The 21,489-nt window shown below is 32.3% G+C and overlaps 2 protein-coding genes across 5 annotated transcripts; one reads left to right on the forward strand and one right to left on the reverse strand.

The window, feature by feature from the left end:
• Positions 1-466: 466 nt before the first annotated feature.
• On the reverse strand, positions 467-2,218 carry LOC143189716 (elongator complex protein 6). The gene is made up of 3 exons (XM_076393862.1): positions 2,078-2,218; positions 1,249-1,573; positions 467-1,195 (listed from the first exon to the last, which is right to left on the reverse strand). The coding sequence occupies exons 2-3, from the start codon at positions 1,558-1,560 to the stop codon at positions 758-760; spliced, it is 750 nt and encodes a 249-aa protein (XP_076249977.1). The 5' UTR covers positions 1,561-1,573; positions 2,078-2,218; the 3' UTR covers positions 467-757.
• On the forward strand, positions 1,755-21,255 carry LOC143189670 (mitochondrial dicarboxylate carrier). Of its 4 annotated transcripts, XM_076393859.1 has the most exons (7): positions 1,755-1,874; positions 2,056-2,117; positions 3,121-3,339; positions 3,397-3,543; positions 9,219-9,309; positions 18,200-18,407; positions 20,626-21,255. In XM_076393859.1, exons 3-7 carry the CDS (start codon positions 3,162-3,164, stop codon positions 20,875-20,877), a joined length of 876 nt encoding a protein of 291 aa, XP_076249974.1. In that variant the 5' UTR covers positions 1,755-1,874; positions 2,056-2,117; positions 3,121-3,161; the 3' UTR covers positions 20,878-21,255. The 4 variants fall into 4 exon arrangements, with proteins under 4 accessions (XP_076249974.1, XP_076249976.1, XP_076249973.1 ...); XM_076393861.1 differs by lacking the exon at positions 2,056-2,117 and having other exon boundaries at positions 1,765-1,874; XM_076393858.1 differs by lacking the exon at positions 1,755-1,874 and having other exon boundaries at positions 1,968-2,117.
• Positions 21,256-21,489: the final 234 nt, after the last annotated feature.

Genomic DNA, 21,489 nt, shown 5'->3' on the forward strand with positions numbered 1-21,489 from the left:
TAAATTGGGATCTCTGATTTAAATGCTTACTTAAATGCCGACTTGGTACTACGGTGATTGAGGCGGGTAGGTTTCTGTATTTTAATTGCAAATGTCCCTAAACAACCCATAAGGAATAACCATCCCGGCCGGACAGCTTCTGATCCCATCCGGTCTCTAAGTTGATCGGTCGAAGATCGTGGTTTGGAACCCGCTTTAAGTTGTAGGTCCAATCGCTAAAGATTCAGGGGGGTTGACTTGACGTGAGGATAAAAATCCATATACATGCCCTGTGTATCGAAGCAATGATCCAAGTCAAGTGCATGTGTTAGACTGAATAGTGTGATGAGTGAGACATCTTCACATTTCATAACTTAAATACATAAGATTGAGATTAATTATCCAAAAAAGCAAAATATTTATGGAGTCACCAAAAATGTTCAGGTAGCAAACATTATAAGGCATATAAATATTAAAAAAAAACAAATTTGCTATATAAAATATGTATTAATTCCAACTAGTAAATATGTTGAATTATAAATCTGGTAAATATATATACTTTTTAACATAAAAAGTACTTTAAAAAAGTCAAAAAGTAAAAATTAAAGCTAATTTTATACATATTTGACTTATAAAAATATTGCTAGAACATGTACTTAATATTGGTTTACAATCTCACATGCGTCACAATATAAGAAACTTATTTCAGCAACAATTATAATCAACTCATATCTCACATAAATTTAATTAAACCTTTTTAAAATCAAAAGTGCTCATTTCATTTATACAAATTATGTATTGTTTCACCTGGATGGAAAGTCTTAACACCTCTATCAAATGCTCTGTAGTGAAAACTATCCATATTGTCTCCTCGTTGTACAGTCATTAAACCAGTGACATCTGTACTTTTACCTGTTTTTAGTTGTGATACCTCAACAAAGACATTGCATATATGTTGAACACTTTTTGCAATAATATGATCGGGTTTGGATCCAACATGAGCATTAATAACCACAAACATATTTGCATTACTTGTTAGATTTACACAATAATTAATAAAACTAATAATTTGTGACAGTTCTATTGATAAATCTAAAAAGTGACTTATATCATCTATAATCAAGTAAATGGGTTGATCTTTTAAAGAACAAAACAGTTCAATTTCTTCTTTAATTGAAAGGAAAAGAGACTTTAACATGTGTGTTTGAAAATTATCCTAAAAATAAGAAAAGCACATATTTACCTTGCCTTTATATAAAATACACTTACCTCAACTTCACTTCCAATACTTTCTATGATTTTAACTAAGGGATCGATTATTTTTACATTATTCCTATTAATAGCTTGTTTTAAGTCATATCCTAATTTCTTTCCAACATTTTGATAATGATCCAACGTATTGTGAAGTGTTAGAAAACAAACTCTGCTTTTTTCATAAAAAAACTGTTTCAATAAATGTGTTATAATAAAATTAGAGTCAGCAAAGGCATTCTCCTTAATAAAGATGATTTTGTCTTCATTTTTAATTTTCAGAGATGATAAGACAGGGTTAGAAATACGAGGGTCTGATAAGGAAATCATATCCTCCTTTCATCTGAAATTCAAAATAAACAAATACTCATTATTATGAACGCGATATACCCAAATTACAGGTTATATTATTTTTTGTGGGTCCTTGAAAGTTTTACATAATTACTTAATTTTATGCATCATCATTTGTATTGAATGAAAATCAAAACATGTTTAAATTAATATAAGGACTTAAAATTCACAAGTTAACATATGAATATAACATACTGTAAGATGAATGCCTATATAATATCTGAAGGGAAAAATTATCATTGGTCCATCTTATTCTGAGAGAAAAATCAATAAGTGAAGAACCGTTACCCGAGGTAACATTCCTATATGTGTTTTTTTTAATTAAGTCCTTATAAATTAAATCTTCATAGTAACCTTGACAAATAGTGTTGAAACTTTATATAAGTATCAAATGAGCTTTAAATTAATGTAATAATGTATTAATGTACTCAGTAGCATAGAATAGTTTAAATATTTCTCTTGTTAACATTGTAGCGTAAAATATTTCCAAACGTACCTGCCAAATACTGTGCCAACTACGGTGATTATATCCTTAGGTATGTCATTCAACTAAAATAACATATAAAATAGTAAAAACACGTTTTTCATAAACTAACCTAGAAAAAAATTGACATTGAGACGTCTTTACAGAATGGCTGCTGTGTTGCCTGATTTTATATCTAGGTTACTACTAATGTTTATTTTTAAATATTTGTTACAGTTCCCTTTGCTTGTTCCTATTTTGAGAGTATTATTTTAAATTTTATACCGATAATCATGATATTAGTAACTATTGCAAGAAATAAAAAAATATCTGTTGTTGTTTTTCAAAAAGTTATGTTTTAGTTAAATATAATATTTTATGCTTTTTTTGTACTAACTTTTAATTATTAAACAAATATCGTAATAAAAAATATTCAAAAAATGAAGAGCACAGGTATAAATAAAATTTACGTTTTTTACATTAAATACATTTAAGTTAATTAATTATATTTAAGTGTGACGGTTTAATAATTTTATATAAAAAACTTTTTGAGTCATTTTAAGTTATAATATCATGGCAAATTTGGTGCGCTCCTCATAATATGGAGATTTTAATTAGAGCTATTAAAATTAATTGTCAATTGTAAGGCATATAATTTTGCTTTTGTCTGTTAATTAATGCTGTGCCGTTTTGTTTAACTTTAACATTTGGTGTTTTAAATACTTGACTCTGGTACCAACTCGCATGTTAACATCAATTCTTAAGATGCAAAAAGGAATTTTGTGGCTTACCTAAACACAGTGGTTTCAAAAGCGAGAAGATTATATCCAATTATATATCGCAGTGTTTTAGAACTAGAGACTGTCACCATTCAAACGTGCTATATGTATATAGTATGGCTTCATTGAAGTATTACTGGAGATAGGCGACTTTAAAGCAATCTATTAAAAAAACTGGAATTACTTTTTCTCCGATCTTATAATAATAATTTAATTATTATGGTAGTTGGTTTGAGATTTTTTATTTTATTCTCATGTTTGCAGGGCAGACAATAAGTGTTTTTTTTTAAATTTCAGACCAATATTAAAATTATCGTATTTAATTATTGCGAATAATCATGACAGACCGATTGTTGAAAGAAAAAAGAGTTTCCAGATGGTATTTCGGAGGGTTAGCATCAGCTGGCGCGGCTTGTTGTACTCATCCATTGGATCTGCTGAAGGTGCTCCTACAGACTCAGCAAGAAAGAAAAACATCTCTCATACAAATGACTGTTCATATCGTAAGAAAACAAGGTATCTTTTTGTTTTGTTGTTACTTTGTTTCATTTTTACTTTGTGTTATTTTTTGAGGCGTTCTGGCGTTATATAATGGTCTTTCCGCTTCGCTTCTGCGACAGCTAACTTACTCGACCACCAGGTTTGGAATATACGAGGCGATAAAACAAAATTTTAATGTGGATAGCTTTGCAGCGAAAGTTGGTGTTGCAGCAGTTGCAGGTTAGTGGAATAATAGATTAACAACACAGGTCTGCAAAAATAAAATTCTAAGAGCTGTTTGGGTTTTGAGATGTAATCTTTATGTTTTTCCACCGAAAAACACACCTGCTGAACCCGAAAAATGTCCAAATTTTGTCTTCTTGTTGTTCTTCTTTTCTACATACTAAGATTTGGCTCTTGTATCGAATTGAATCATATATTTAACACCCACCCAAAAATACATTTAAATTGCGAGAACAAAGCTATTACATTCTACATATAGATTTGTTTGAACTTAAAACTATTCTATTTCTACATGGTGAGAATTTATTTTTACTTAATGATTCAATTGAACAAGTTTACATTATTATCTGATAAACTATTGAGATTTTATAGTTATTAATTGATATACTGAGATTAGTTTTAACAAATAGCTTTATTTAGTACACATATTTAAACAGTTGAAGACTCTATATAAACGAACTGTTATACTGACACCTGTAAGAAAAATATTTTACTGTGAAGAACCATAAGCAAAAAACTTTGGGGCATTGCTAATCAAAATTATCTCTTCCATCTATTCCCTTTTTCATATTTGTTTAGTGCCATCAATTTAATCTATTAGATATCTATTATGAGTTTTATCAAAAATATATATTACACCTTATTATTTGTAATATTATATATGGAAAATCATTTTGTAGTGTACAATTAAAATAAAAGGTTTTGAATTTATATTTTTTAAATATATTTGACGTGGCAATATCGCGGGATAAAATAAGAGTTTAAAAATTAATAATTAATTAAGAGAAGAGGTTAAAAGAGCCCTACTGACAGTATAATGAAACAATATAATAAGGCTTAAGATATTGCCTTAACTCGTCTATTCATATAGGGACATCTGGATTTGAAGTTATAAAGTCATCCCCCGCTATTATAATTATTTAAAGAGCTCTCATGTTCTTCCTCTCACAATTTCCTAAAGGCCAATGAGATGAAAAAAATTCACTTATGTTAAACGATTCAAATGACTTCTAAAACATATTAGCCGAGGATGTGTATTCCTGAATCCATCAGCTGGATCCAAAAAAAACTATCTTGGTTAAATAGCCTTAAGCCAATATATTTCTATGGATAATTAAACTTTTTTCTTTAATGAAAATGTTCTGGGATTTTTAACATTATCAACCATTGTTTAATGACATCCAAAAGCTTCTTCGAACGAAAACGATTCTGCATTTCTTTACTATCTGTGCACACTTCCTAGATCAGTAATTCACTTTACTTTTTCTACTACTGACTTATATATACTAATGAACTAATAATTTAATTTCTAAATGCACTATTCCTCATGATAGCTATACTGGAAATGGCGCTCAAAGTAAATAAATAACAAACGTACCATAGGAACGATGTGAGCCAATCAGATTCCGGTGCGGCTTATAGCGTAGCGATTAAGTAGCGACATTTACATGTTGGACGTCGCGAAACATTTCTCCAAACTTTCCTATTAAGTTAAATCTCTATATCTCTATGAATAACAAACAACAACGTGGTTTCTCTCGTGACTGACACTTATACATATCTGACAACTACATAACTCGAAGTCCCTAGAAACTACTAACATTTCATTATTGTACTTAACAGAAATTGCTTCTTTTAACTAAAGAAGAAATACTTTAAGACTTTCCCTTGTTAAGTATAATAATCAAACAACGAAAAATAATTCAATCCTACAGCAACCAAAATTCATCATAAAATACCCGCAAACGAGTCTTCTGAAGTGGTTTGGTCATGATGTCTGCCACCTGCTGCTCTGTCGAGACATATTGAATTCCGTTGTTAGTTGACCCTAACTGTAGGCCTAATCTGATCGAGTCCCAGGCATTAAATACATTAATGATACCACTGCTTCTCTGTTTGAAAACTTCTGCTTTGTATTATCTTCTTTTACTGTTTGTAAAGAATATAATCATTCAAAGACTCAGGCTATTTTAAAGTTGATCGATCTCTTAGCCTGGCATCTAATCTCTCTTCTTGAACCTCTTGAACAACTTCATTAAAGTCTTCATTCGAGCCGTTTCTCTCACAATGTGGTGACTCATCATTAACAGTTTCCTCTTCTGGTTTCACATCTTGAAATGGTAGTTTAATGTGTTCATTGCAACATCCAGGTTTCTCTTCAAATTGTACATCTCTAGACAAAATAACGCTTTGATCCTTTTCAATCTAAATTCTAAAGCGTTCATCACTATTATATCTTATGAGGTGCCATTTTACTGCTTTTCTATCCATTATTCTTCTTTTCTGACTAGGGATATGAGCATAACATGTTGAATCAATCATCCTTAGATGTTTGGTTCGCGGCTTCCTCGGTTCTTTCGCGGTTCCATCCCATAATTTGTAACACCATCTATAGATGATTTCCCCGTTCTGTAGAGAATATATACCGCGGTGTTAACTAACTCAGCTCATAATCCTGCTGGATAGGCCACTTCTGGATTTGAATATTTCAAGGTCCTGGCCATTTCAACTACAGTTCTGTTGTCTCTAAATTTTGTATAATTATCCTCAAACAAAACCAAGTAAAGCTTCTTTCCGAACGATTCATCAAAAGGTCCACACACATCTGTTGATATTAGTTCACCTACAGTTTTTGACATCTCTCTTGTACTAAATGGTGAACGATGTGCCTTTCCATATGCATATGGTTCCCAGATTTCTACTTCATCTATCTTGACCTCAATACAAAAATCATTCACACTACCCCAGTCGACATCATTTATACCTTCAAATCCACTACCGTCTTACATTAGTCCATGGGTTTTTGGTACCTTTTGGGTTTTCAAGTAAACTTTTTCCAGCTTTCTATTGGCATATCCAATTGGATATTCCATCCTTCGATTGGTATTACTATGATGTTGCTTTCTTCCTTATTGAATTTATTCGAGCAGTCGTTAAATTATACATTTTTAATGAATTTTTAATCCCTCTTCTATCTCCTCTATTTCCATTCCAAGAAAGCATTCTATTCCTTTTATACTTCATAAAGGCTTTTCATTGAGTCCGTTGTTTGCTTTGCGTGTCCTTTTATTAATGTATTAATATTAAATATTACCCTAATAATTACTATCTTTTGTGAACAAACAATAGTCATAACGGGTCAATTGAAAAGTCCCCGGGCTGACACATAGATGGCGCTACTAGAATTAAATTCATATGTTTTTTAATTAGCCCTAACCCTCAAAAGATGCGTGTATAAATTCGACAGCTGTCGGATCATTAGTTTGTGAATTATAGCATTTTGAGTGAAGCAGCTTTTGTTATTGTAAAAAAAATGGATAAAAAGGAATTTCGCGTGTTGATAAAGTATTGCTTTTTGAAGGGCAAAAATATTGTTGAAGCAAAAACTTGGCTTGATGCCGAGATTCCGGACACTGCCCCAAGAAAATCAACCATCAAGGATTGGTATGCTAACTTGACGTTGTGAAATGAGCACCGAAGACGGTGAACGCAGTGGATGCCCAAAAGAGGTTGTTACCGACGAAAACATTAAAAAAATCCGCAAAATGATTTTGAATGACCGTAAATTGAAATTGAATGAAATAGCAGACACTCTAAAGATATCAACTGAACGTGTACATCATATCATTCACGAATATTTGGGTATGAGAAAGCTCTGTGCAAAGTGGGTGCCGCGCGAGTTCATTTTTGGCCAAAAACAACGACGTTGTTCGTTGATGATTCGGAGCAGCGGTTGAAGAGGATTAAGCCTAATAAACCCGAGTCTTTGCATCGGTATGTGACAATGGATGAAACATGGCTCCATTATTTCACTCCGAAGTCCAATCAACAGTCATCCGAGTGGACTGCACACGATGAACCCTCTCCAAAGCGTGGAAAAACGCAACAGTCGGCTGGCAAGTTTATGGCGTCTGTATTTTGTGATGCGCATGGAATAATTTTCATTGACTACCTTGAAAAAGGAAGGGCCATCAACATGGACTATTACATAGCGTTATTGGACCGTTTGAAAAATGAAATCGCCGAAAAACAGTCGCATTTGAAGAAAAAGAAAGTGCTGCTTCACCAAGATAATGCACCTTGTCACAAGTCAGTGAAAACGATGGCAAAAATCCATGAATTGCGACTATTTCCTGTTTTCAGATCTCAAAAGAATGCTCGCTGGGCATAAATTTTCGTCGAATGAAGAGGTGATCGCCGAAACTGAGGCCTATTTTGAAGAAAGGGAGGGTCGCTATAGTCAGTGTATTTTTTACCCTTGAAGGGAGTTATGTTGAATAAAAAAACTAATTTTGCCAAAAAAATGTGTTTTACTATGGTAGGCCAGGGACTTTTCAATTGATCTTTTATAACTAATATTTTGAGGAATTTTGCAGACGTTTCAACTGGATTATTTTCATACGCTGATTCGGTTACATCTTCGAACGTATCACATAGCATTGTATCTCGTTTTAACTAGAATAAAATGAGAAATTTCCTTTTCTATCTATATTGTCTGATTGTAAAACGAATTTACAAATTGCGACAGGCAATACATTAAAAACCTTGATGGCGTGAGTTCACTGTTATTTTGAGTAGACGATATGTAAAACGCCTCATGACGCCTTCAAGAGAATCTCGCTTATAATGCCTCAGGGCGTTACGACGCACAGTTAGGGAAGTCCTGCGTTAAAATAAAAGCTTGAAAAATATCGTTTTCTTTACAAACCATTAACGATACCTATAATATCTAATATACGTTCACTAGTAGATACTAAAACCTTTTTTTTTGAGAGTGACTCTTTGTACTTTTTCGCTTTTGGAAAGAATCTGGGTGGTCTATCTGAAGCGCTTAACAGTAGTTTGATATTATTGAGATGCTCCATTTTCCTTGGTATTTTTTATCCATCTCTTTAGTGTCCTAATGAAATTGTTCACCTTGCTTTGCAGTCATACCTCCCACATTTTCCGGCAAGTAATCAAGGTGGGAAGTAATCGAGGAAGCTTGAAATACTTTTAACAATCTTTTGATGATTTGTTTATAGTTAGGGTAAAAATTATCTGGAACTTTCTTAAACGCAGTCTTTTTGACGATTCGTTGTGATTCGTAATGAGTTGTGGGTTAGTCATAAGATACTTCACCTTTGCTTTTGAGAGCTCTGGAGTCTTTGAAATGAAATGTGCAGCGGTGGTATTAACACTTTATGTAGAGGTACCAATGTTTCTTGGAGGATGTTATTTTCATCAACTTTAAGCTTCCTCGGCGGTCAACTATTTTTTAGTTTTCTAAAAAAGCAAGGGAATTTGGTAAGCCTAACTTTGTCGTCTAAGTAATATGCGTCTAACTATAGTCGTCATATTTGAATTCGCGAAGAACTAACTCTATGTTCTTGTAAGTTTCTTTGGAGTGTACGAAATTACCTACGGGAATGGAATTATAAAAACCACCATTAACTTCTTTAAGAACAGAACTGATTTAAGACTTCTTTTTGATGAATCTATTAAAACGCAATTATGCTACATCGTATCGAATCTTAGATGCATTTATAGAAAATTCTGATGTTTTCCATATTATTTTCGTTTTCAGCATATTAAAATGCATAGAATTCAGTTGAAAATACTCAAACAGCTTTTTTATCGCAGACCTGTGTAGTCACTATCGAATGAGTAGCGATAATCGTATCTATTTGTAGGGTGTGCGGGTGGATTTGTGGGTACACCAGCTGATCTAGTAAATGTTCGGATGCAGAATGACATTAAATTACCTCATGATAAACGAAGAAAGTGAGTAAATAAAAGACCGTCTTTTTTAAATTTAAATATAAAATTACATTATATAGTCTATTCAAAGTTATTTTGTACATACGTCATCCAAATTTGTGACGTTAAAACGTTCCAATGATGCTGCATCAACTCTGAGTTTTACTGCAGTTTGGCTTTGACATACAACAAAATTCTAATCTAAGTAAAATAATTGAACAAAAATGTTATCAAACATATATAGTTTATATTAACATTATAGAACATATAATGCATATATTATCGAAAGACTTAAAATTACAATTAAGAACACAGGTATAATAGTTTGTCGGTTGGATTTGTTTTGTTTACATTGAATTCTTTTCCACACCACCCATGAGGTAGAATTTCTAGGCGCGTTTTTTATGTAGTGGTATCCCTCTGCAGGCCTAATTCACTTAATTAACAATTATATATCACAGTAATGTATTTTACTTTACTTTATAAGAGAGCATATTTACCTTTTTACCCTTAATTCTTGTATCCTTCGATGGACTGTTTACTTGTCAAGTCATCTTGATATCACTGTATTTTTATTTCTTCTGCTACTACCTGTGTAGACTATTCTTGATAAAATTATTCACTGAATTCTGCCTAATGCATTTACCATATTTACAAAACAGGGAGTATTCATCTTCTCTTCATACATTCTGACCCAATACTCATGGTTAATTCTGAACAATTACAATCATATCTATGCATACGAATCTTTACAATACCATTTTCTACATTTATAATTTATTTATGTGCGTATCTTTAGTTGTTTCTACTCTAATCACCCTGTCTCAGGAATTTCCAGAATTGCACGGCATTATCAGATATCCTGAAAGTTTCCTTTAGTCACTGTCACTTTTGCGAGTCACTGTCCAAGTCAATCACTAAGCTGTTAATTTCTCTAATCGTAATAAGGTAATAATAATAACCTCTAATATCTGTCTAAAACATGTTAACGATTCCATCATTTATCAATTTCTTCCTCTGTATGTCTTATCGAGTTAATCGAAACCGAAGGTGGTATAGTCCACACTGCTTCCTTCCACACATCCAAACAGTTCTTGATGGAATACCCTTCTCGACCAGCATGTCTATTATAATAATTCTTTGCTACCCCCATATCAACTTAATTGAATTGAATACACAGTCGTAATACTATGTGACCATATTGTTCAGCCATCTGATCTACTGTATATCTTTTTTCGGACTTATTAAAAAAAAATTGCAAAAAAACGCAATGAGACCTTTCATTTATATTTGTTAAAATACGGTATTAATTTTCTAGATAAAAGAAGGCTTCTGTGTTAAGTACAATAATGAAATGTCACTAGTTTCTAGGGACTAGGGATTAGCATAGTCTCTGCAAAACTTCAAAACAAAAGAGCCAATATCAAGATGGTCAAGATTCGTCACCCACTTCGTATGTAGACGGGCTTTCTTGGTTTCTTGGACGCGCAGCAGCAACACTCTAAAACACATTTTCAACAAAATTGCAGCAACTTAAAATAATAATTAAATAATTTAATATCATCAATATTTACCTCTTTAACGGAATTTACGGGCAAAAGGCGCCTGCATTATCGTTCCTTTTCGAAATAAGTTATTAAAGGCGCAATCAGTTTGTGACCCTGACTATCTATTGTTTTCGGTATTTTCAAACAAAGTAATACGATATATTATACAGTGATTTAAAATTTATCAATATAATCGAAGCACTAAAATAGTTTGTCGGTTTATAACCTGTAGTAATTATAACTAATATTTTGAATAATTTTGCTTACATTTGACAACCGGACGACTTTGACAGGCTAGTCCGGTTGGTTGTTCGAATTTGGCAAACAGCATTATGTTTCTTTTTAACTAGAATAAAATGAGAAGGTAAATATTGTCTGATTTTGAAACGATTTTACAAATAGCGGCAGGCAATATATTAAACATACTATCGTATGTACAAAAAAAACTTCGAATAGGCTATAAATAATACTTGAACTCTCATATGTACTTCGACTTCTTCCTTAATATTGTTAAAACGACATATTAATGATAATTTTTTCAACGTGGCCTTATTAGACAAAAGTATATTGATTTACAAGTAAACCAACTAACTCGTTTTGAATGCTTCTACCTAAATAGTTAACATAATTTTTATTGGTAAATTCAGGAAGTCATCATTATTACTAGTAGGAAGTTCTTATACAGTGGATTAATAAAATAATCAATTATGGCTAAAGACGACTTCGACAACCAACATCAAGAAGTGTTAGTTATTCTTGCAACTGATCTTTCTATACTGGCTGGATACTTAGAGGATGCTGGAGGCTTAGCCCGAACTGGTTATAAAGAAGCTTTGGGAAAATCTTGGCTATAAAGACATGAATGACAATGATTTACGTTTATTTGCTTCATTAAATAACTTTATAGTAGGTTACACTACATTTCTCTACCCTCTGAAGCATGAACTAATATGGCGGATCCAAAGGACAATGATTCAGCGGTGTTTGATTAATTCCCGGTCTATTTCGACGCTCAACGATGTAATGGCGATAGGAGGACCACATTGTGGATGTGACCATTATTTCATCCGTGCAACAGTGCAACTACGACTCCAATGGGAAAAATGAATGTTGCGGAATCTAATCCAATCGGAATCAGGAGTTCAATCGAAACTATAAATAAATTTCAGGAATTAGAAGACCTAAACGATACAGATATTGATACAACAGAACATTCAAATATCTAAAATAATATACCTTGAATATAAACCTTGAGAAATACTGAAAATTAAATAGAGATGTTAGACAAAAACTACAACTAGAAAGAAAAGCCTTCTAGCATGGTGCAACGACAATATTCAACAAGCAGATAGATCCTTCGTAAAGCCACACGATGAGCGTCTCGAATATTGGAAGGAGTTCTTTATGCAACGTTATATTCATGACCTACCATAGAGTTTAGCAACTCCGTCCGAAATTGACATTAAATCAATAAAATGCGATAAGACCACTGGAGTCGACTAAGCTATGATAGAAATGATCAAGGTCGGTGGAGAAGTGCTGTTTCAACGGTTTACGTGTTGCTCATATAAGTTTTGCGATCGGAGAGAGTACCGCTAGCGTGAAAAAATCCATAATCGTACTTATCCTGAAAAAATATGATAGTAAACAGTTTAAGAATTATCGAGGTATCCTATCAATTATTGGGAAGTTGTTTATGGATATCACACAAATGATTTTTCTTTCACGCACCCGCGAGGAGACAAGTCCAGAAGAATAACGGGGTTCTGGACCCAATCGAGGTTGCGTAGATAATATTTTCGCACTACATCAGCTGGTGGAGGAACGTGTGAAAACGAGGTGTGGAAACGTCGTTTGAAATTGTGGTTTTCGCTCTGCTTTTAATAGTAGAATTAGAGGCTAAACATGTTCCCCTAAAAGTTATTCAACTATTTGAGTTGTCTTGGAACGATGGTTCGATTATTGGTGTATGAATGCGATATGATTCGTGAAATCTGGTGCCCGCCAAGGAGATGTCATCTCTGTACTGCTTTCTGACATTGTAGTGGATGCAATCACGTGAAAAGTTTTTAAAAACAGATATGATATTTAATATGACGCTACAAACTCCTTAACGTTCATGATATATTGGGCATCGCAGGGCAATATGGTTTTAGAATTAATGAAGAAAAGACCAAAGTTCTGGCAACTGACGGATCGTCCGCCAATGTAAATCTCAACAGATTCCAGATGGAATAAGTGCGGGAACTTAAGTACTTAGGATCAGTAATACAGGAGAAGAAGTAGTATCTACCGCCGAGGTAATAATCCGAATCGGTCAAGCTTTAGCAGCATTTGTTTCTCTAAAAGGCGTGTATGGATATTATTAAAGTTTCACATCAAGACTAAAATTTGCCTCTTTCGAAAGCTGATCTGTCCTATTTTTCTATATGGTTCTGAGACTTGGACTTTGTTACAGTCTGACAAAAGCAAATTATACATATTTCTTCATTGAGATCATACTATAAATGAAATCATTCATTTTAAATAGACAATAAGAGCACATTTGTGGAACAAATTCGGAGTAATTTTTGAATTATAAATGTTAGATGAATTCCTCATGTACTTCTGTAGCGAAATCGATCCTTTGAGTGGAAAACGCAACGAAGAGCTCCGAAAAAGAGATGAATTAAGAAATGTAAAATGATCTCAAAAATAAGAGACTGATATTGACCAATGCTAGAACATCTGCGGCCGATCGACAACTCTGCAGAATTTAGTGAAGAATGTTCGAAGATCTTCAGTACCAACAGCGTATTGTTTGAGAAGTAGATACTCTCCTGGATGATGAATAAAATAATGTGTAGACCACATAATACATTTTGTTGCATGTTGGCAACATTGCTCTCCTATAAATAATGCGATGAGTATGTATTGCTCAGTTTACATATCAAGTCTTGGTCATTATATTTCATGTATTATACGCTTTGTTCTACTACGGCTAGAACAAGTGATCGGTGAAAAGTGTGATCTCTCAGATTTCGAAGGGGGCAAATCGTTAGTAGCTCGGTAACGATCATAAAACTTGGATACTCGATGATTAGACTGGATACAAACAAAAGCAGCCTACGACGGACTGCCTGCTTCCTACAGTCAAGCGTGGGAGAGATTTAGTTATGATTTGCTCAGCAATATTATGGTATACATCAAGGTCTTCTCATTTACACCGCTAATATAGGACATTATCTTTTGGAATTCCTAAATGGACAGATTTCAGTTCAGTGTATTCATCATCTTATTTTATAGTAATCTGTGTATCTGTAAGATAATATTTTAGTAGCTTTAGGTACAATAGTAGTAGTAGCTTTGCTTTGTATTTAAAATACGAATTATGAAATATGTTTAAGTCGTGCAATTAAAATATAGAATATAAAAACAGCATTTTAGCTATGTTTATTTGAAATATAAAATACAAATTACAGAATATAGTCAGGTGTCAGTAGTGTCAGATTATGTAAACAGAATAGAATCAATCTACCACAGCCTACATACGAGTAAAAGAAGAATTTCCTTTCGTCTACACTAGATTTTTAAATGTACTATTAGACAAATAGCCTCTTGTTGGTGAATGAATAAAATAATTTTTCAATAAAACAATCTTTCTACAGGTCCTGAAGAGCACAAACTTGTATTGTTACATTGTATGAACACATTATTTTATATTTGGATAGAGTTCAAGGTATAGTAAGATTTTTTTTTTATCTTTTAGGAGGTTGACTCTAACTTCATTTTTGATGTCTGTGGTTGATCAATGTCCCTGTTAGTAAAAACAATTAAATCATCATTTTCTATACGAGTACTATTAATCTTGTTACTCCCAAGTGTTATTACATGTTTTTTTTTTGTAATTTGCCTCTAAGGCATGAATTGAAAGATGTTGAATTCTTTGCTTCTCATCTTTTTTTGGCAACTAACGCAAACATTTTGTAACTAGGGTCTTCAATATGACTCAATTTATTTCAAATAGTTTAAAAACTTGTCAAATCTTCAAAAAATTACCTTTACTGATCGTTTTAGATTTATCACAGATGGTTTAAGTATGAAAATGACAATTACTAAGATATTTGATAAATTAAGGTACAGTAAAGTAAATTTTGCTTAGTAATGCAAATGAAATTTATTTGCTAGAGAAGTCAGCCATTTATAACAGTTCAACTGAAAAGACCCCGGCCTACTATAGTAAAACACATTTTTTTGGCAAAATACTTTTTTTTTATTCTACATAATTCCATTCAAGGGTGATACACTGATTATAGCGATCCTCCAACTTTTGCGAGACCATTTTTGTAGTACGATTTGTCCTTTGCTTCAAAATAGGCCTCAGTTCCGGCGATTGCCTCTTCGTTCGACGAAAATTTCTTCCCAGCGAGCATTCTTTTGAGATCTGAGTTTTTCGACGATTTTGTTCTTCAAACGCTCCAATAACTCCATGTAATAGTCGCTGTTGATGGTCCTTCCTTTTTCAATTGAGTCAATGAAAATTATTCCATGCGCATCCCAAAATACAGACTCCATAACCTTGTCAGTCGACTGTTGCGTTTTTCCACGCTTCTGAGTGGTTTCATCGCGTGCAGTCCACTCGGATGACTGTCGAGTGGACTTCAAAATAAAATGATGGAACCATGTTTCATCCATTGTCACATACCGATGCAAAAACTCTGGTTTATTACGCTTGATAATCTCCAAACACTGCTCCGAATCATCAACTCGTCGTTGTTTTTGGTCAAAAGTGAGCTCGCGCGGCACCCACTTTGTACAGAGCTTTCTCATACCTAAATATTTGTGAATTGTATGATGTACACGTTCAGTTGATATCTTTAAGGTGTCTGCTATTTCATTCAATTTCAATTTACGGTTATTCAAAATCATTTTGTGGATTTTGGGTGTCCACTGCGTTCACAGTTTTCGGTGCTCATTTCACCACGTCTAAACTTAGCATACCAATCTTTGATGGTTGATTTTCCTGGGATAGTGTCCGGAAACTCGGCATCAAGCCAAATTTTTGCTTCAATTGTATTTTTTCCCTTCAAAAAGCAATATTTTATCAACACGCGAAATTCCTTTTTATCAATTTTTTTCACAATAACAAAAGTTGCTTCACTCAAAATGCTATAATTAACAAACTAACGATCCGATAGCTGTCAAATTTATACACGAATCTTTTGAGGGTTAGGGCTACAAATACCAGATATGTATTTGTATTTCAATTATGTATTTTAGTTACAAATTATTCAAATACTTCCCAACCCTGGCCAGCCTGAGATATCTAAGAATGCAGTCGTGCAATATATTTTACCTTTTAAGTCTATTTATTTGATTTACCGGTCTTTGTAACATATTTATTCGATATTTCGGTGGTTATTACGAAACCCAAATTGATGTCCAGTAATAATATTTCTATCCTCAATTATTGTATTAAGCCTATTAATATACATTTTCTTATGAGCTTTTCAGTTTCTAGGTGGTATATACTCTATTATAGTTTATTTCCAAGGTTTCGAACCATAATGATTTCGACAACTTTCCAAATGATATAAAAGTAATGCGTTCTTAATATTTCATTAATTGTAAATATTTAGAATTTCTGTCACGTAATTTTTGTAGAATTTCTCCAGTTTTTAGATCATAACCAGGTGTTTTCTTGCGTTTAATTACTCTCATTATCATTTTTTAACTTCCTTAAAATAAATTATTTCATTATGCAGACTCATTTTTAGGGAATCGGAAATTTTATTTTCTTTATCTGCAGATATTTGAGAGAATAGTTTAAATATATTTTTTATACAATTAGGAAAAGCCTTCTCTTTATTATGCACAAGCCCAACTATTGTTTGTTGGTGTCCTTTGAATTTTTTTGTCGCTTTTCGTATTATATTTTTCTGCCACTCTTACTTGTGGTCAACTTTTTCATTTATTCTGCAATTTTCTTCTGAAGTGTAGATTACACGTAGGTTTCTCTTTGAGTTATATTACCGTTAGGAGTATATTTATTGCTACTTATTCATATATATCTCAGTTTTTAAAGATAAATTTGGAGAAGTCATTCTATCTAGTTCTATTCTTCTTTGAAGCGGCTATTGCTATTACTGATGAATGATCATGAATTTATGAATGTAGGTATTTTGTTTCCGTTGCATTTACCAATTTTCTACTCTTTGATATTAGTCTTCAGGTTCACATTAGATATTTGGTGTTATGGTAATTGTTCGGCTTTGTTATTATATTAGGTTCTTCTTCTATAGTTAGATTGTGTTTGTAGGTAGTCATTGTCTTCACATATGATTATTACTGCTCCATTATATCCATAACAACACAAAAACATAACACGTGTTTTGGAAATCGTCATTTTGTCGTTATCTTGTTTAGCAATAAGTATTCCAGTTCTTAGCATCTTTGGAGGCCATTATCATTCCAGTCGGTGATTATATATTTTAAGTATTTAGTCATAAAACTAGTTTTCATTTCAGTAATTTTTCTTATTTATTTCTGATTGCAGTACATTTGATGCTTGGTCGTTGTCACCCATATATGCATAGGATATTTGTAATTGAACAAGCTTATTGGGTATGGAGTGTTTTTTTTTGCTGTTGGTTTCTTTTCTCCTTCAAAGCGGTATAACAGTTTGTGTTGTAATTGCCTGTGCGCAATCCTTGTAATATTATGGGTGATGGCTGTTGCAATTGACAGATTTAACCTTGCGTATTTTACGGTTGCAGTCTATAGTTGAATGTTTTCTCATATTACGCATCAATTTGTTTTTGTGTACCGGTGCATTTGACACTTTGTACATTGTGCAATCACTATTTTTACGTGATGGTTCTCAACTAATTATGTTATTTTCTATTTTTTTTTGCGTACTTGATTCTCTAATTATTTTCTTGTGTTTTAAGGTCAATATAAAACATTGGCAATGGTTTTCTCGTTATACGCTGCTTAATATTATGCCTGTTTGTTATATTGTGCAACTAATATGGCACTGGCTACGGACTAGGTTCGAGGAAACGTGGCTATGCGCAAGTGTTTGATTTTTATGTAAATTAAAAGTGTCCGTGTTTTAAACATCTTCATATTTCATAACTTATTTTTTAGGTCATAATTTTGCTCAGCTATGGTTAATTTAGTGGTGTCAAAATTTATGGCATGGTGTAGCCCTTTTAGCACACAATTAACCGCTTTTTCTGAGTTTGGTCTAAATGCGTTTTTCTCTTGTCTAATTGTTTTGTCAATGTGTTATTACAATGTCAAATTTGATCTCAATAAAACTTGTTACACATTTGTTTTGTCAGTTATGCTTTTACTAATCTAATATATTTAACTTTTTGTTGTAGTTACAAACACGCGGTGAATGGAATTATTCGAGTTTGGACGGAAGAAGGAGTGAAACGATTATTTAGTGGGGCTAGCACAGCATCCACCAGAGCAGTACTCATGACAGTTGGCCAGTTATCTTTTTATGATGAAATTAAATTGGCTTTGTTAAATACTGGATATTTTGGTGATAATTTGATGACACATTTCGTTTCAAGTTCATCGGCGGTAAGTAAAATTAATATTAATCGAGTTAATTAATAACTCGACAATAGTGGATTTATTCGGAGCATAAAGAGACGAAAATCTTTTGAAATAATATTGTTAAATTATTGGAAATTCCTGGGAGCAAAGGCTATTATATCAATGAAAACATATCTTATTGGAATATTGAATTTCAAGTGCTGTCATACCCTTCAACTTCTATCATCAACAAACTATATCGATAGAGTAATAGATAGAAAACAATGGGGTTCTCTGGAGAAAAGTGCCGCTACGTTTAATATGTAGATGGAGTTATAATTGTCCGTTTCAATAAGTTAATTGGTCAGTTTAAATCTCCATTATAGGCACCTGCAAGGAAAACATTTAGGTAAACATTTAATTGGTTCGTTGATAAAATTCGCCTGGCAAGTACAGCACGTGACAGCCCTGACCTTACATTTCATTGGCCAATGAAGTTTAAATAAAAAAAAATTAATTTGAGATAAAATTTATTGAATAAAATTCAATAAAAATATAAAAATAAACATATCCATATTCGGTCTCTTCTCTTTTCATATTTCTTTAATGCCATTAATTTAATTGTATCCATTAGTCTCTTTGTTCTCTTAAACTGTAAATAAACTTCGAGTTTTTCCTTGTAAAATTATATTTACTTGTTTAATCCAAAAGTATATAGCGCACTTTATTGTTTTAACTATCTTATATGGAAGAGTATTATGTATTGAGTAATTAAAATATTTTAAATTAACTTTTTTTATATCTGACTAAAAATGTATTATATTATCAACGTGGTAATACCGCTTAATTAAGCAAAAGATAACTATAGCAATAGATAAGATATAAGAAGACCCAGTAACAGTGTAATAGAATAATTTTGTTGGAGTCTGGGGTGTAATAAATTATTGAATGCAAACAAAAGTTACATTAATCGCAGCTTTTTCCAAAAGTTCTCAAAAGGTCAAAACCTGAAATATATACTATGGTATAACGTAAAATGTTGTTTGTTCGTGTAGGAACATTTGGAATTGAGTCACGTCTCATTTTCTCCACTTCTGGTAATACATCTTCTGGTAGTAAATAATGTTAATTATTTAATGTACCCCCATGTTCATCCTCTTTACAATTTCCTAAAGGCGATTGAGATAAAAAAAAGAACTTTGGATAAGTGTTTTTAAGTGATTTTTCAAACATGCTGGTTGAGGAATGAATGTATATTAGTAGTTTAGGTATCCTTAAGCTAATATATTTATTCGGATAGTTAATAAAAATAGTTTTCTTTAAATAAGTGAAGACACTCAAACTAGTTATTAAATTTTTAACTGATGGCACTTTAACAAATTTGTTTTTAGTTAGGCAATACAATTTGTTCACTATATAAGTACTGGATTGTTTTGCACCAAAATTGCATGTGTATTGAACTTCGGTTTTAGTGTAGTTACAGTTATCAAATAGTTGATCCAAGAATAAAAGTATATCGCCGTTTTCGCAGCTTCTGTCGGATTAAATAATTGCTCCCCTAATTTATAAAGTAAAAAATAAATATTTGAATGACTATTAATACGAATAAACTTACCCCAATTTACAATAACAAAAAATGCTGTAACGATCATAAATTTAGACGTTTTTTGTATTTAATCCAATTCGTTTGGTATTTTTAATATTATCAACTATTTTTTAAAGACAGCCCAATACTTCTTTGAAGGAAATCGATTCTGTCTTTCTTCAGTATCTGTGGATCCGAGTACACAACACTTCCTATATCGAGGATGCGTTATACTTACATTATACTAATTATTTAATCATCAAACTGTATAAAAAACTAAACACATTCTTCTCTATGTAAGTCTGAACACTATGTCTATGTAACACTGAAAATGGCGGCAAAAATAAATAAATAACAAACGCATCACGAAATGAACTAATCAAATGCTTTTGCTGCTTTTAGCATATCGATTAAAACAAGTAGTTAATTCAAAGTAGTGACTTTTCTCCAAAATTGCCTATAAAGTTAAATCTCTATATTCTCTGTGACTATATCAAATTAAACTATCCAGACATGCATAGAAAATATGTATTAAATTTTATGAAAGTTATGATATAAGAGCTAAATAATAAGAGAACTCATACTTTTTTGTTCTGGTTGAATTTGAATTTGTTGAAAGTTGAAAACAAAAAGTTGTAATATTCACATAAATCTACATTCAGTATTTTCGTAATTTAGGGTGCTATTGCAACCTCTCTAACACAACCATTGGATGTTCTCAAGACTAGAGCGATGAATGCCAAGCCAGGCGAATTCAAATCAGTCTGGGCGATCGTGGTTTATACGGCGAAGTTAGGACCACTGGGTTTCTTCAAAGGTTATGTACCGGCCTTTGTTAGACTCGCCCCTCAAACAATACTCACCTTCATGTTCTTGGAGCAGTTGAGGTTTAACTTCGGATACCTACCTCAACCGAGACTTACTGCGTAGACTGGATTATTCAGACTAAACATACTTGTTTTATGTCAAAAAAATGTATTTTCTATAGGCATGTTCCTGTTTGGATTAGATTTTCTCAGGTAGGTTGAATGTCTTCAAATGTTGTTAAAGTTAGAAATGATAGGTATACAGTTAATAAAAACATATATACAACAAAAATTAAAAATATACGAGCATATCGTCTATATAGTTATAAAATAAATCATCATATAATTATCATATTTTTACTCAAATGTTTTATAAAAATTTCTCAGTTGTTTTGTTATGTTTTGTTAAGACAATAATTTTAGGAATGATATTTCTTAAAAATTGAGTATTTTGTTAGAATATGTTTTTTTTTTGATTATTATATTAAAGTTATACATTTTACGGCTGTTTTATTTTCGCACATATCATCAAAATGTTTCATCTATAGCAAAATAATTGGTTGGAGAAAAAATTATTTTGGCCTTTCATGTTTTTGATCAGTTCGGTCCCGACCTTCATAGAGTCAAGACGTGTTTTTTCATCCCCGAAAACAACTCTCCGTAAATATCAAATAAAAATACATACTATATATTTTTTACGGTCAACTTCGGTTAACGGTTTCAAAGAATTCCCAGG

This window comes from Rhynchophorus ferrugineus, unplaced genomic scaffold, assembly GCF_030347505.1.
Source record: "Rhynchophorus ferrugineus isolate W39M unplaced genomic scaffold, kcgeb_rfMv2 rfM1, whole genome shotgun sequence".
NCBI classification, from domain to species: domain Eukaryota; kingdom Metazoa; phylum Arthropoda; class Insecta; order Coleoptera; family Curculionidae; genus Rhynchophorus; species Rhynchophorus ferrugineus.

Bases quoted from the DNA above. Each gene is read 5' to 3' on its own strand.
- LOC143189670 (XM_076393859.1), top strand. From the start codon at position 3,162: ATGACAGACCGATTGTTGAAAGAAAAAAGAGTTTCCAGATGGTATTTC. The intron at 9,310-18,199 runs GTGAGTAAATAA...TTTTTGTTGTAG, and splicing joins CCTCATGATAAACGAAGAAA to TTACAAACACGCGGTGAATG. The intron at 18,408-20,625 runs GTAAGTAAAATT...TTCGTAATTTAG, and splicing joins TCGTTTCAAGTTCATCGGCG to GGTGCTATTGCAACCTCTCT.
- LOC143189716 (XM_076393862.1), bottom strand. From the start codon at position 1,560: ATGATTTCCTTATCAGACCCTCGTATTTCTAACCCTGTCTTATCATCT. The intron at 1,196-1,248 runs GTAAGTGTATTT...TCTTATTTTTAG, and splicing joins GTATTGGAAGTGAAGTTGAG to GATAATTTTCAAACACACAT.